Source organism: Salarias fasciatus, chromosome 16 (genome assembly GCF_902148845.1).
Source record: "Salarias fasciatus chromosome 16, fSalaFa1.1, whole genome shotgun sequence".
In the NCBI taxonomy this organism is placed as follows: Eukaryota; Metazoa; Chordata; class Actinopteri; order Blenniiformes; family Blenniidae; genus Salarias; species Salarias fasciatus.
The window spans coordinates 10859965-10873700 of record NC_043760.1 but is presented as its reverse complement, the minus strand read 5'-3'; the positions used below and the strand labels follow the sequence as shown (position 1 = coordinate 10873700).

The 13736-nt window shown below is 42.7% G+C and overlaps 4 protein-coding genes across 4 annotated transcripts; 1 reads left to right on the top strand and 3 right to left on the bottom strand.

The window, feature by feature from the left end:
- Positions 1–232: 232 nt before the first annotated feature.
- adat3 (adenosine deaminase tRNA specific 3) lies at positions 233–3956 on the bottom strand. Its single transcript, XM_030111681.1, has 2 exons — positions 3886–3956; positions 233–1318 (listed from the first exon to the last, which is right to left on the bottom strand). Exons 1-2 carry the CDS (start codon positions 3895–3897, stop codon positions 287–289), a joined length of 1044 nt encoding a protein of 347 aa, XP_029967541.1. The 5' UTR covers positions 3898–3956; the 3' UTR covers positions 233–286.
- On the bottom strand, positions 1507–3961 carry alkbh6 (alkB homolog 6). The gene is made up of 2 exons (XM_030111682.1): positions 3886–3961; positions 1507–2961 (listed from the first exon to the last, which is right to left on the bottom strand). Exon 2 carries the CDS (start codon positions 2954–2956, stop codon positions 2252–2254), a length of 705 nt encoding a protein of 234 aa, XP_029967542.1. The 5' UTR covers positions 2957–2961; positions 3886–3961; the 3' UTR covers positions 1507–2251.
- A 219-nt stretch (positions 3962–4180) lies between these two features.
- osgepl1 (O-sialoglycoprotein endopeptidase-like 1) lies at positions 4181–8573 on the top strand. The gene is made up of 7 exons (XM_030111680.1): positions 4181–4606; positions 5154–5541; positions 6047–6251; positions 6329–6477; positions 7583–7713; positions 7982–8053; positions 8127–8573. Exons 1-7 carry the CDS (start codon positions 4392–4394, stop codon positions 8209–8211), a joined length of 1245 nt encoding a protein of 414 aa, XP_029967540.1. The 5' UTR covers positions 4181–4391; the 3' UTR covers positions 8212–8573.
- A 1028-nt stretch (positions 8574–9601) lies between these two features.
- Positions 9602–12732, bottom strand: fkbp7 (FKBP prolyl isomerase 7). Its single transcript, XM_030111954.1, has 4 exons — positions 12495–12732; positions 11855–12006; positions 10421–10548; positions 9602–10255 (listed from the first exon to the last, which is right to left on the bottom strand). The coding sequence occupies exons 1-4, from the start codon at positions 12707–12709 to the stop codon at positions 10094–10096; spliced, it is 657 nt and encodes a 218-aa protein (XP_029967814.1). The 5' UTR covers positions 12710–12732; the 3' UTR covers positions 9602–10093.
- Between the last annotated feature and the right edge of the window lie 1004 nt (positions 12733–13736).

The window sequence follows — 13736 nt, the reverse complement described above, 5'->3', positions numbered from 1 at the left end:
TTCCTCAGCATATGTGAATTTTTCCTTTAGGGTAACCAGATCTGCTCATATGTTAATTTTTATTCAGCCGTGTACCGTTTTAAGATGTTGGTTCCTGTGACAGCTTTAACTGGTTTTTCTTTACATTTCTTCATCAACCATGCAAAAGACCTGAGGCAGCATTATGATAGGAACACTATAACCACACACACACACACACACTCTTAATGGAAGTTTCCCCTTGATTAAAAACTTTATTTTCAAAATAGTTCATACAAAATTTGTTAGATCTGACAGTGACATTTCTTTAAAAATGGTCCTTTTCTGTATCAGAGCTGTAAAGTTCCTCACACTCCGTTCTGGAAACTCCTCTGTAAACCTCGAAGCGGTGGTTCAGATCTCTCTGTGTGTGGATTTTGAGCCTGGTCCCTAAAGCCCCATCAGCAGAAGCCGTCCCGTAGAAAACCCGGCCGATGCGGGAGTGTACCAGCGCCATGGCACACATGACACAAGGCTCTCTGGTCACGTAGAGGTCGTAACCGGTGCATATGTACGGCTGGGAGCTCTCCTCCGAGTCTGCTGTGTTCCACTCCGGTGAAGTAAATCGACAAGCTGTGTAGCCGTCAAAAGAGTAGCAGCCGCCGCCCTGGCTCCGAGCCACCAGGTCGATGCAGACCATGACTGCGTGATGTAAAGGGTGGTCGCCTCTGCAGTCGTGGCCCACGGCGACGATCCTGTCGGTCACGGGGTCGACCATGACCGCGCCCACGGCCTCCATCCCCGACTCCCTCCCGGCTCTGGCGGCAGTCACGGCAGACATCATGTACGTGTGCATGGCGGCTTTCTGAAGGGGGCTGAAGAGTTCTCCTCTCAGCGCCACCGTCACCTGCTTGTCCTCGTGGAACGACGTGGGCCAGTGCCGGCTGGCGAGCTCGAACTGCGGTCGGGTCAGAGGCGGACGCGCAGGAACCTTAACCGTGAAAGGTTCACCTAACCCCTCACGTCCGACGGCCTCCGGGGGCAGCAGCGAGTTGATGGTGACCTCCTTCACCTCTGGAGCTTCGCTGGCGAGACACACCAGGACCTCCAGAGGGTGAGGACTATCCCGGTCCTTGCGCGCTCGCACCCGCTTAATGTGCTGAAGGCCGTCCAAAGGATAGAGGCTGTTCAACTCCCGGACCAGTCGGGACGTCACCTTCTTGTCGACGATGGGCACGGCAAACGCTTCCACCAGCTCCACGTCCTGTGACTGTTCGTCCGACAGCACAGGATAGGCGACCCAGGAGTGGGCGTGGCAGGCCGAGCCCTTCCAGCGCTTCATCTGCGGCTCCATGGTGTCCTGTCAGCACATTGGACAGGAAGTTTGGTTATGCTGGAGAAAAACCAACCTTAGCTCACTGAATATTAGTGCAGGTGTAAGCAAGTTGATTTTATTTACTTATTAAATGAGAAGAGCAACAGTTTAATGTGTTTTGGACAAATAAGACAATGCAACGCCTGTAAATATAAAAACATCAGTGCCATCTATTGGGGAAACAGCACATTACACAGCTTAAAAATATATTGAACTTTGTGACTTTCATGTATTGTTCTGACACTGCAGAGTTCAATCTGAACTTAGTCCAGCTGCTCAAATTTGATTTATTTCACTTATTTTCGCAAAAACCTTAAGCTAATAGTGTGTTGTTCACTGGATGATTCTGTTTGAGATAAACCTGCAGCACACTACAGAGACAACTCCCAAAACAGATAATGGTGCACCTGTTCTTACTTTATTCACATTTCCACCAAAAGAACACACTATTATTAATATGAAGATACAAAGCAAAAATCATTCAATTAACATCATCGTGCTGTTTAAGTCCATTCAGTAAACAAGCTATAAACCAACAATCCATCTTTTTCAGGAATGTATTGCTGAAATTAAGTGCCAGCAAAAGATTTATTTAAGATCTGTCAATTTACAATAAAAACACAAAAGATTTGAGGTTTGCACAGCATTTTTCTGCTCAGTTCAAAATATAAGACTTAAAACTTTCGAATGAAATAACCAGCAAACATTATTCTGAACACTAGGAATTGATACTGGATTTCAGTTATCACTTCATTACATACAGGAAATATATATCCACCGGTTTGGTCCATTTTCATAGCACCACCCTAATTGCATAATGACAGAAATCCAATCAGTGTGGACACATTATATTGATGAGGGCTTAAAGCAGTCTGTAGGAAAAAAAATCTAAATATATTCCATTCTGTGGTGTCAGTTTTACTTTTTCCCCAGCATAAGCTTTGCCTTCATAACTTTAGGAACATGCCGTATGGTCAGTGACACCCGGGTGCCTCGGGTCAAAGTGTCTCCTGACACAGCCTTGGCAGCAGACAAGTTCACCACCTTGTCTGTGAGCGTGTCCTGGTCGCAGCCCCGAATGCCATGCAGGAGGCGCTGGTACATGTCGTCCTGCAGGATCAGAAGGCTGCGTGGCCTCACCAGCAGGGAGAACTGGTAGCGGTTCTCCTCCGTCTGCGGCGCGTCGCCCTCCGTGCCGCTGACCGGCGTGTAGAAGTCCAGCAGGGTGTGAGAGCCCAGGCTGATGGTGGTGACGGTGGGGTGGTAGAGAGGGCCATCCTCGTGGGGCATGATCCCTTCTCCTGGCTTGTACTCATTCACCAGCACGTGATTGGCAGTTTTCCCACAGAAGGCACCGAGGGAGGAGATCTTCTCGCAGTGCTTCAGGAGCCAGTCAGGGAGCCTCTCGCCCACCATGCCTCTGGGATGAGGGAGTCCTCCCCAGTTCTGCAGCCTTCTTCCCGACAGCTGGGTCCATTTGATTTTGGGAGACTTGTAGACCTGCTGCAGAAGGTACGCCTCCTCTTCCTCGGATATGAAATCTGGGATGTAATAGACTGTCGGCGGGGCGTCAGTTAGGACAAACTGCCTCAGCTCCTCCACAATACTAGAAGGGTGCTCCATGCCTCCTTCAGGAAAAGTTAATATGAAATGTTTATTAAAACCCCACATTATCAATGATGAGTGTAAAGTGCTACAGTCACGTTTAATAACATCTAGAAATCCCACTAAAACTTGAAATATCAACGCATATGTGCAGATGATCTGGCAAACGTGTTAAGTATCATAAACTCGCAAGTCAAGCTATAAAGTTGCAGCTCAACTTAAGCGTGAACCACAGCTTTCCCTCTTAGCTTTAGCAATTCTAGCTCCCCACAGCATTTAACACTCCAATACTTTACATAAAAGAACGTCAAACACATTATATGATTCCTCTGAAATGAGATAATGCATAGATCACGAACGCCGACCTGTTTTTCTGTGGATAAAATCCCAGACTGACACAAAAAGTCCAACAGCCAAAGGAGTGACTGATTCAATGATGTATTCGAGGTTGTCGGAAATTAGAAATTCCCAGGAGTAAAAATGTTTTTACTCTAATGCAATTGGTTTTCTTTTGGTCACAGTCACCACAAAAATACATACACGTTTTCTCTAAATGAGTCTTCTTCTTTATACAGCCCCTATGGATTTATAAAATATGCAAACTACAATCAATCAGCATTCATATATTTGTATTTTGCCTGAGATCAGAAATGAACAACCGAAACAAAAAATATTCAACAAAAATAATAACTCACGAGATTCACCTTATTAATAAGGTTATCGAATCGGACTTTAGTTTGAGGGTGACCAGCAATAACCCATTTACTTAATACAATTTATGTTCGCTGTTGTTAAATACAACATTTCGTATGCCACGCGAAGGCAGCAAGGTTTATAACACGGAAACTGCTTTTAAACATGCTATCCGTAGTGATGGCGGAACAGAATTGAATCCAGCCTAAATACAAAATATTATCAATACAATATGACACAGGGATGAAGCTTACCTCTTTAGACATCGATACTTTGATGGAAATATGGGCTTCGACATAAAATTCTTGCGGCTCACCAGCACGCAGTCTGTGCAACACGTTGAAATGTCCGTGGGGGAAAAGCGTCTCATTTTACTGCCCGGGCTTCATTAGTCCTACACATTTTTATAAACACTGGTCTTTAAATACATGCGGCCATTATATCTGACATCAAGGAAATCAGAAGATATTTTTGTTGTGGTGTCTGAAGTAGGCATATAAAGGTTAAAACGTTGGCGAAGGGCGGAATTATTTCCATGTGACACACCAAGACAGTTTCAGGCATGCATGAAGAAGTCATGTAAACTTCAGGGATTTTCTGGATTTTCTTTGGTCTCCCAAAGTGCACTTTGTCTTGTCGGGTTTGTAGGTGCTGCCGTGAAGTCGAAATACCTTCACCCAGTAATAAATGGCCCTATTTCGTGTTTTGTTCAGGCGATCGTAGTTTAGGTCACCCTGAGTTAAAACTGTTAAACCTATACATGCTCCTCTCTAAAGGGACGCCTGTGTGGAGGCTACTGCAGCATAGACACGGTCTTTCCTCACTGACAGCATCCTCCTCCAGACATGCTTCTTCATCCTCCAGGCTGGTTCTGGGCATCGAGACCAGCTGCGATGACACGGGAGCCGCTGTGTTGGACGATTCCGGGGTCATACTGGGAGAGGCTCTCCATTCACAGAAAGAGGTGCATCTGAGGTGGGTGTCACTAGTTTTGTAGTCAAGACCAAGACCACAGCATCCTAAGACCAAGACTTTAAGTGGCCGAGACCCAGTCAAGATCAAGACCAGTCTTGAGCACTCTACTGCACGGTGCCATACATAATAATAATCTAATCTATATAATTAAATCAGTAGATTGTAATTAATAAGCACATTTCATGGGTTAAAAAAAACAAACAAACTGCAAAGCAAAAATGTATAAACCTGATTAATAACTACAGTGTACCAATAGGTTTATAAAGTTTAATCAGAATAATTTTGACCTTAAAAAAAACACCAATATTCCTGAATGTTTTCTTTTATTTGATAAGACTGAGCCAATACACTGTATGATCTATCACATTTTGTCAGTGACTCATATTTTTGTTTAAACAGAATCCCATTGCATGTAGTTGTCATTTAACCAGCTGTTTAATCTTGACCAGTCTGTTAAAGTAGATGACATATTAACAGTAGAGCAGAAGATTCATCCTCATGACTCCTCTTACAGACTTTATTTTCTCATCTCTCTTGTTCACTGCAGGACCGGTGGAATCATTCCAACAGTCGCTCAACAACTGCACAGAGATCACATAGAGCGAGTGGTCCAGGAGGCTTTGTTGAGGAGCGGCGTGAGCCCCGCACAGCTGTCTGCCGTGGCCACCACGGTGAAGCCGGGTCTGGCTCTGAGTCTGGGCATCGGGCTCGAGTTCAGTCAGAAGTTTGTGAGGCAGCACAACCTGCCGTTCATTCCCATCCACCACATGGAGGCCCACGCCCTGACCGTCAGGATGCTGGAGCCCATCGCCTTCCCCTTCCTCGTCCTGCTGGTCTCTGGCGGTCACTCGCTCCTTGCTGTGGCTCGGGGAGTCGACGACTTTCTGCTTCTGGGCCAAACGATGGATGAAGCTCCAGGAGACACACTAGATAAAGTAAGACAAAAACAGCAGTCAAAGTGTGTGGAGGTGAAGCAAGAAAGCAAGAAAGGCAAATATTAATAGATGACAGAGCACTGTCTCACATCTGCTGTGAGGAACTTGAAAAGAGAGCTTTCATTTTGATTCATGGCCATAATCTAAAATTATAAGAACTGTCATTTTAAGTAGAAGTTTTTTGACAGAATGTGTAAAGGAGGATCATTTGTTGTTGTTTCATATGTGAGTTTTTTGGGGGACACTATATAAATATGTGGCATATTTCTGTTGAAAAAAAGTTTAAATTATTTTTTATAACTGAACAGAGACTGTAAAAAGCAAATAAGGTGCTACTGAAACTGGTTTTTAATGAAGACAGTGCAATGGTCATGTACTACATGTATAAATAATGTATGAATAACAAGACTGACTGTCATCTACTTTTCTAGAGGTATAAAAAGGAGAAAGTAGCAGTATTCAGACTTGTAAACAAATTGAAAAGTGTTGTCCTGTGGACTGACAGGTAGCCAGACGCCTGTCCCTCATAAAACACCCACAGTGCTCCACACTGAGTGGCGGACAGGCCATCGAGCTCCTGGCAAAGGATGGCGACAGGCTGAGGTTCTCCTTCACCACCCCTCTCAGACATATCCGCGACTGCTGCTTCTCTTTCGCCGGACTGCGCACGCAAATCACAAAGGAGATCATGAAGAAGGAGGCCGAGGAAGGCACGGGAATCAACACACACTCACAATATAAACACACCAGCGACGCTCAGCTAACGGCGGACGTGTTTGTGTTGCAGGTATCCAGGAGGGCACCCTGCTGACGTGTGCGAGCGACATCGCGGCGGCTGTTCAGCACACTGTGGCCGCTCACCTTGCCAAGCGCACACATCGAGCCATCCTGTTCTGTAAGGAGAACAGCCTGCTTCCTCCCAGCAGCCCCACATTGGTGAGTGTGAAGCTTCACTTCAAAATTCATTCAAATCATGGAAATAAACAACCTTGCACAACAGCCTACACAAGATCGAGCCTCCTCAGAGGAACGATGTGTGAAGCTGGATACAGGAGAGGCCACCAGTCCATCACACTCACATTTACACTCACTGACAAATTAGTGTGACCAGTTTAGCTCAAACAGTCCGGGACTTTAGGCTGAAGGAGTAACTGGTAAAAAGCTACATGCATACAGGCAGAACATGCAAACGCCACTATGAAAGCCCCCCCAATAATCCAACACAGTTAAATGACGGCTGAGACATTTAACCTCATCTTATCTCAGACTATTAACAGCAACAAAAAGCCACAAATAAGCTCTCAATGTAGTGTTTTGCACTTAAACTGATAACAGTTCTTTCACTTAGATGGTATGCTTACATACTGTTGCTGTTGTTTACATTATTTACTGCAGGAACTAACCTCATTATGAATCAACACAATTTTACAACGTAAAAACTGTATACTGGATCTCAAAGTACCCAAAGAGTGAAATAATGGAACAAATAGATTTGATCTCATAACCTTTAAAAACTGGTTTCTTCTCATCAGTACCTGAGCAGCAGCAGTGTTGTTTTCATCCGCAGCAGGAAATAGTCCCTCAGCCCAACATCAGGCTGCTTTACAGTCCAGTCTTTATAGGCGGGGGTCTCCAACATGTGGACTGATGACCAAAACCAGCCTGTCACATGGTTCAATCAGCCGGTGTGATGGAAAAAAAAAACAACCTTTTTGTTTTTTTTAAGGGAAGAGAATCAGACTTTAATATCATGCTGTCAAGAGGTTTGTTCCTTTGCTTTTGAAAGGAGCTAGAAGAGAAAATATTAATTAAACTAGAAAACAAGCACAAGTAATGAACATTCTTAAATATTTAGACACAATAGTTTGGAACATTTTTGGAAATAATTCATTTTAATGCACCACAATGAGGCTTAATAATGTGTAGACATTCATTTATGGCAATCCAGCGAGAAGTGTGAAAGTGTTTTTGGGCTTGTGCTGCACTGTGTGCACAGCAAGAATGAATGTAGAGTAACAGCAGTGTATCTCATGGCTTCTAGGTGCTGTCTGGAGGAGTTGCGAGTAACCAGTACATCCGCAAGGCTTTGTCGATGATCACTGATCTGACGGGGCTGCAGCTGCTCTGCCCTCCAGCCAAGCTCTGCACCGACAACGGCGTGATGATCGCCTGGTACGTCTGGACGCCGTTCAGTCACGAGGGACAGGCTGAGAGAGTCCAGAGCATGAACAAATACAAATAAGCACAATTGTTATGCAAAATTACCAATACAATCTTCATAGATCAACCAAGTAACTCCACAGAACAACTTTATTTTTTTTACAAGGGGCTTATGTGTGTGTGCATGTGTGCATATATCTGCACTTTGTTAAAGTGCATCCATTGTTCTTGTTTCATGTGGAAGTGTGAATAAGCCAACCTTCCTTTGTTGGTGAACCAGGAACGGCGTGGAGCGTCTGAGAGAAGGAAAAGGAATCCTGCCTCCCGATGCAGACGTCTGCTATCAGCCGAAGTGAGTGGACGGCGTTCAGAGCGGTTTGGTGTGACGTCTGCGCTCTCCAGCTCACTTGAACGTTTCCTTTCAGGGCTCCTCTGGGTGTGGACATCACGGCGGAGGTGAGAGCAGCGGCGATCCGACTGCCCTCAGTGAACATGAAGGTCCTCACCTGACGTTACCCCCATTCAGAGTGTATACTGTGTATATGCTATAATAAAGACGACTGTGCTGCTATTTATAAAATGAATCAAACAAGTGAAAACTTTCACACTCACTCTTGGAGGACACACTTTTGTTTGAGCATTTCAACTACTTGGAGTTATGAGTTAGTATGTTTCTAATTTTAATGAAAATAAATCCATTTGATATTTTCCTCAGTAAATCAGACTCATTTTGATTAATATCACAAATGAAAATCGATCACTCATTGATTTTTAGAAACTGTCCCATGGTGATGTATTAACAGGTGTGACAGTTGCAGGTCAATAAAAACCTGTGACCACCATGGGAACCAACAGCTGTTAACAGTCAGATCTACTGTGGAAAATCAATAAAAAGTCAAACATTAACCAAAATTTACTGCTCATTGTGAGATTTACTTCATTTTCAGAGTGAAGTGGTGAGAGTTGGTTTTACTTGGACTATAAAAAGACATTTATGTGATGTATTCTGTTTGTGCTGCATCCCTCCCAGCAAAGTCCATCCTGTTTATACCTTTAAAATCTCACATAGGTCACATGTCAGAGATAGATTCACCAGAGATGGAAGTTAAACACTAAAAACAACGTGTGTGTTTTAAATTTTATCAAGAGTCACCACAGGTGAAAAGAAACCTTCCATGTAATGATGATGAATCTGTGTTATGTCACGTCATCAGTCAAACATTTGAGGCTTCTTGGTAAAAGTTCCCCATCTCATTCTTAACATTCGAGGAAAATACAGAACAAGAAGGGCGATATTCACCAGATGAATGGATATCTAAACATTCAGGTACGTCAGGTTATGGCAACACTTCTGATATGTTCGCCTGTTTATGATTGCAAATCACTGAAGGGATCTTTTTTTTCTGTACAACCAAATTTCTGAGGACCATTTAATGTTTTAACTTTTTTTTAAATCTATATATTAAATTAGATTTAGTGATATTATTTAAGTGACTTAAAAAAAAAGAATATAGGATGTAGGGAAAATAACCATTAGACATATCATGACACATTCTGTAGGTTTCCTACTTTGCCATCTTTGGAAAAAAGCTCATTTGTAAATGGATTTTAATTTACACACCAAATTTCACCCCTCTTTATACGATCCTTCATTCATCCAACAATAGTGTCGGCTGCATGCAAGGACGTCAGTGACACTGCATAATGTGGACAGACCAAGATGGGGGGATCGAACTACCAACCTTCAAAGTGGACAATGTCATATGTCCAGAATTTCACCTTGTATTCATCTGTTATGGCAAAAACCTAAAATCATGTACCTCTTATGCAGATGACATAATTGTGTTTATGTGTGGTTTTCAGTTATTTATTCAAAAGTTTTACATCAAACATTTTTTATTCTTGTTTTTATTGGACATCTCAATGTGTACATCCACTTTAGACTGTGCATCTTGTGTCTGTGCAGATTTGTGGGCGGGAAATTCAGAGACAGCTGGGAAAGTTTGTTCTCAAAGATGCTCGTATTTAGTGGTTGTTGCACATTGTAAACATGTTTTCAGTGATGAACTGATCATTTCCACCCACCACACTCAGTCCTTTGTTCGCAAATCAGTACTGTTTTAGTCTTGCAACAAGATTTTAAAAAACTCTGATACAAAGTGTTTCCGTGATGCACAAAGTTTGAAAAGATAAAAAAAAAAAAAAAAAACATAAAAGAAAAAAAGATGAACACAAGGCACCACAGGAGCTCTCTAAAGGCATTCTGGGAAACATAGGAAGCCACTTAGTGACACATCAGCAGAGTATTAGCAGATAAGAATGCTAGCCACCACGTGTGGACGGATGTTCCCTTTAGATTTGTTATCTATTCTACCTCCACGTTACACACAGGCTACAACTCGTCGTGCTTATAAATATCGTACTCCTTCACACTGATCTGGCCGTCTCCGTCGTGGTCGTTCTTGCGGAATATATCTGCCATGATCTTCTCATAGAAAGGGCCGTCTCGAGGCTTCCCGCCTTTTTCGTATTCCAGTTTCAAATACTCTTGCACCTGGAAACAGGAAAACAAACTTCTAAGAAGGTGCAGGAAAGATTTACTTCTTGTCTTCAGCATTCGTTCCCAATATTATAAACTTCATTTTAGAAACACCTCAGAAGTTGTCTTTTAGCTCTGAATTACTGCAGTGACGGAGACAAGCTCATCAGATGTACTGACCTCAGCCTTCGTTAGACTTTTGTCTTTATTGAGGTCCATATTTTGGAAGGCTTCCAGGGAGCGCGGCCCCCGGGACACCACGAACACCTCCACCTCAAAGACCACCGTAGCATTTGGAGGGACCGGACCTTGACCCGGAGCGAGCAAAACGTTAGATATCAGAAGCACACGCGCATTGTTAACATTTGTGGATAAATCGGGTTTATGAAAGGCTTTATAGTGGTGTTATCTGATTGGTGGTTACAGCTATGGCTTCGTAAGACGTGAATCCAGTAACATGCTATCAACAAAGAGACAAAATCCCATTGAGAACAAAGGTATCTGGCGTTTATGGCAAATTTAACATTCAAAGAGTGACACACAGTTTGAACGAGGAGCTGTTCACCTGCGAGTTTTCAGAGATATGAGGCTCGGTGGAGCATGCATCCAGAGTGCAGCGTCCCATGTTAATACCGCATACTTCATGACGTTTTAGCGAGCGGTAATCACAAAAGAATCATCCGTTAGTTCATGCAGGGAAGAAGCAGCGGGAGAGTTGAGACCTTTGAACCTCTGTGCATGCTTACAGTAACATGCCATGTGGACACGAGCAGCAAACACCGCGAAGGATGCGATGGACTTTCAAACTAAAGAGCTGCAAGAAAAGACAAGATAGCGTGAAGACGAGCCAGTGGACAAAAACCATACAACACAGAGACTTTAAAACACGGTTCATCACGTGTCATTTTTTTAATCTATTTTCATGTCTGGTTGATTAAAGTGTAGTAGTATAAAGGTCGTGCACACTACTGCTGCAAAACAATGCTTATATGTGGTTTTACTTGGGTCGTGTTTTGAAGAAAAAGGGCCAGGTCTAAAAAAAATAAAATGTAAGTGCCAAATAAAGACTCCAAGTCAATTTTAAAGGCTGAATCTGTCTGGAAAAAACAAACTTTGGTTTGAAAAATCTGAGTCATACATCAAGACTCCTTAAGACGCCCATTCAAGTGATTCAAAATGCTGCAATGAGAGTACAAACAGGAACTAAGAGGAGAGATCACATCACCTCAATATCTTCTCTTCAATGGCTTCCTGTAAAATCTGGAATACATCTTGAAATCCTTCTTTTAACTTATAGACTTCTTCACAACCAGGCTCCATCATACTTAAAGGGCTGTTGGTCCCATATTATGCAGTAGAACGCTTGGTTCTCAGCGTACTGGCCTACTGGAGGTTCCTAGGTTCTCTTAAAGTAGAACAGGAGGCAGAGCTTTCAGCTATCAGGCTCCTGTCATGAGGAACCAGCTCCCAGTTTCAGTTAGGGAGGCCGACACAGTCTCTACTTTCAAAGTTAGGCTTAAGAGTTTTCTGTTTTTTTGTCTGCTTTACAGAGGCTGGATATAAACAGTGCTCATGAAGTACAGGCTGCAGATGTAAACACCTCTGTGTTGTTACCTTTGCCTTGTTCTCCAAAAGCCAGTTCGGATGGAACTGTTATTTTCCGTTTCTCGCCGGGACACATGTCCATCATCCCGATGTCGAGGCCCTTGATGACTTGTCCGACACCCAGCACAAACCACTGAGGATGTCCATCTTTGGCTGACCGACTGAAACAGAAACAAACAGCAGCTTCTCAGATCGTTCCTATTTCACCCCGACCCTGAGTTACATCAAATCAAACAGATGATCGGGCCCCAACACCCGCAACACGCCCATGTTAACAGTTTTTCTTCCAAGCAAAGCTCTCCTGTCCCTCTCAAATCAGATCATCACAGTCTGATAACCCTGCGATAGATCTAATCAGATAAATAAATGAGAGCACAAGAATGAATTACAACACATGTTCACTTGAACAAGAAAGACTGATTTAAGACTTATTATATTTAAATACACATAAATGAAAATGTTGCCCATTGTTAAACCTTGTAGTAACCAATCTTTATATTGCAATCATTCAAGAATAATAAACAGGAGTCTTTTGCATATATTATGCACTGTTAAACCTTTATAATACAGAAATAATTCAATAATACATTACTTGTGTGAATGTAAATGCAGGCTATGTTAAATTTCTGCAGATATTCCTCATTCTAACCTGCAGTAGAACTGTGATCCATCCTTTTCCAGGTAGCCATCGTAGTGTGCATTGATCAGATCTCCTCTCTTGCTCCTCTGACTGCACTCCTCGGGCTTGAATAAAACTTCAGTCTTCACCTCAGCGGGTAGCTGCTCAGCGGAGGCCCGGAGGGTCTGCAGACCGAGCAGAGAGGACACAAAGAGGCACAGACTGCAGCTCAGGAATCTCCACATCTTCGAGCGCTGCTTTCGTGGCAACTTGTGAGGAGTGACGGAGCCTACGTCCTGCGGAACTGATGCAAAGTTTTAGCTAGTTATTCCCTCAGTTTTGACTGTCAGGTTAACGGCGTCAGGAATTCATTTCTTAATGATGATTGGTCAGTCAGGCCCTTAGCCCCTCCTCCGGGCTCCGCTCATTGGCCCAGAGAAAACACACTGGACCCGACAGACCACTATCAGGGAAACAAACACTCCAAAAGTAAATCAGCGCATAGCTTCAGAAATGTTTATTTCTGTGATTGTGAATAAATATTGAATGAAAATAATAACCTTGATATAAGATGACATCACGAATCGTTCCAAATCTGCAAGATGTGACAGAAAAGTAGACATTGTAGGTGTCATTTATACTTATTTTGGGTAGGTTATTTAATTTAACAAATTTTTGCTGTTGCAGGAGTTGTTTGGACACTATGGTGGTAGCAATTAAGCTCAGGTTGTAAAGGGCAAAGGTCACAGCAAGAAAAGGACACAAATAGGTGGGGAGGAACAAAAGGTTCTCACCAGCAAACAGACGAGGTAAAGATAAATACGACAAAAATTTACAGTTTTCTATAGGAAAACCTATGCTCTCAACAATTAAATCATCCACTCAATTGCTATAAACCCTTAATTATGTTAAATAATTAAAATGTAACCTTTTTATTAAGATATACGAGAAGAATATGGTGGTTCAACAACAAAAAAGAAAACATGAGATTTTAACAAGGCCTTGCAAGCAAACGAAGGGTTAATGACGCTTACATAGATTGTAGTGACCAGCTTTTGTTATTATACTGTATTATATTGCTATTATCACCAGAATGTGTGATGTGTGAAAAGTGCGGACACACTGTCTTCACTGTAAAAGGGGAAATTAGGTTAGATGACTAACAGATACAAAAAAAAAGACGAACAATAACGGATTCATATAGACTAGAAGAAATGAAACATGATTGGTCGCAATAATCTTACATCTAAGAAAATAAACAATTGGGAATAA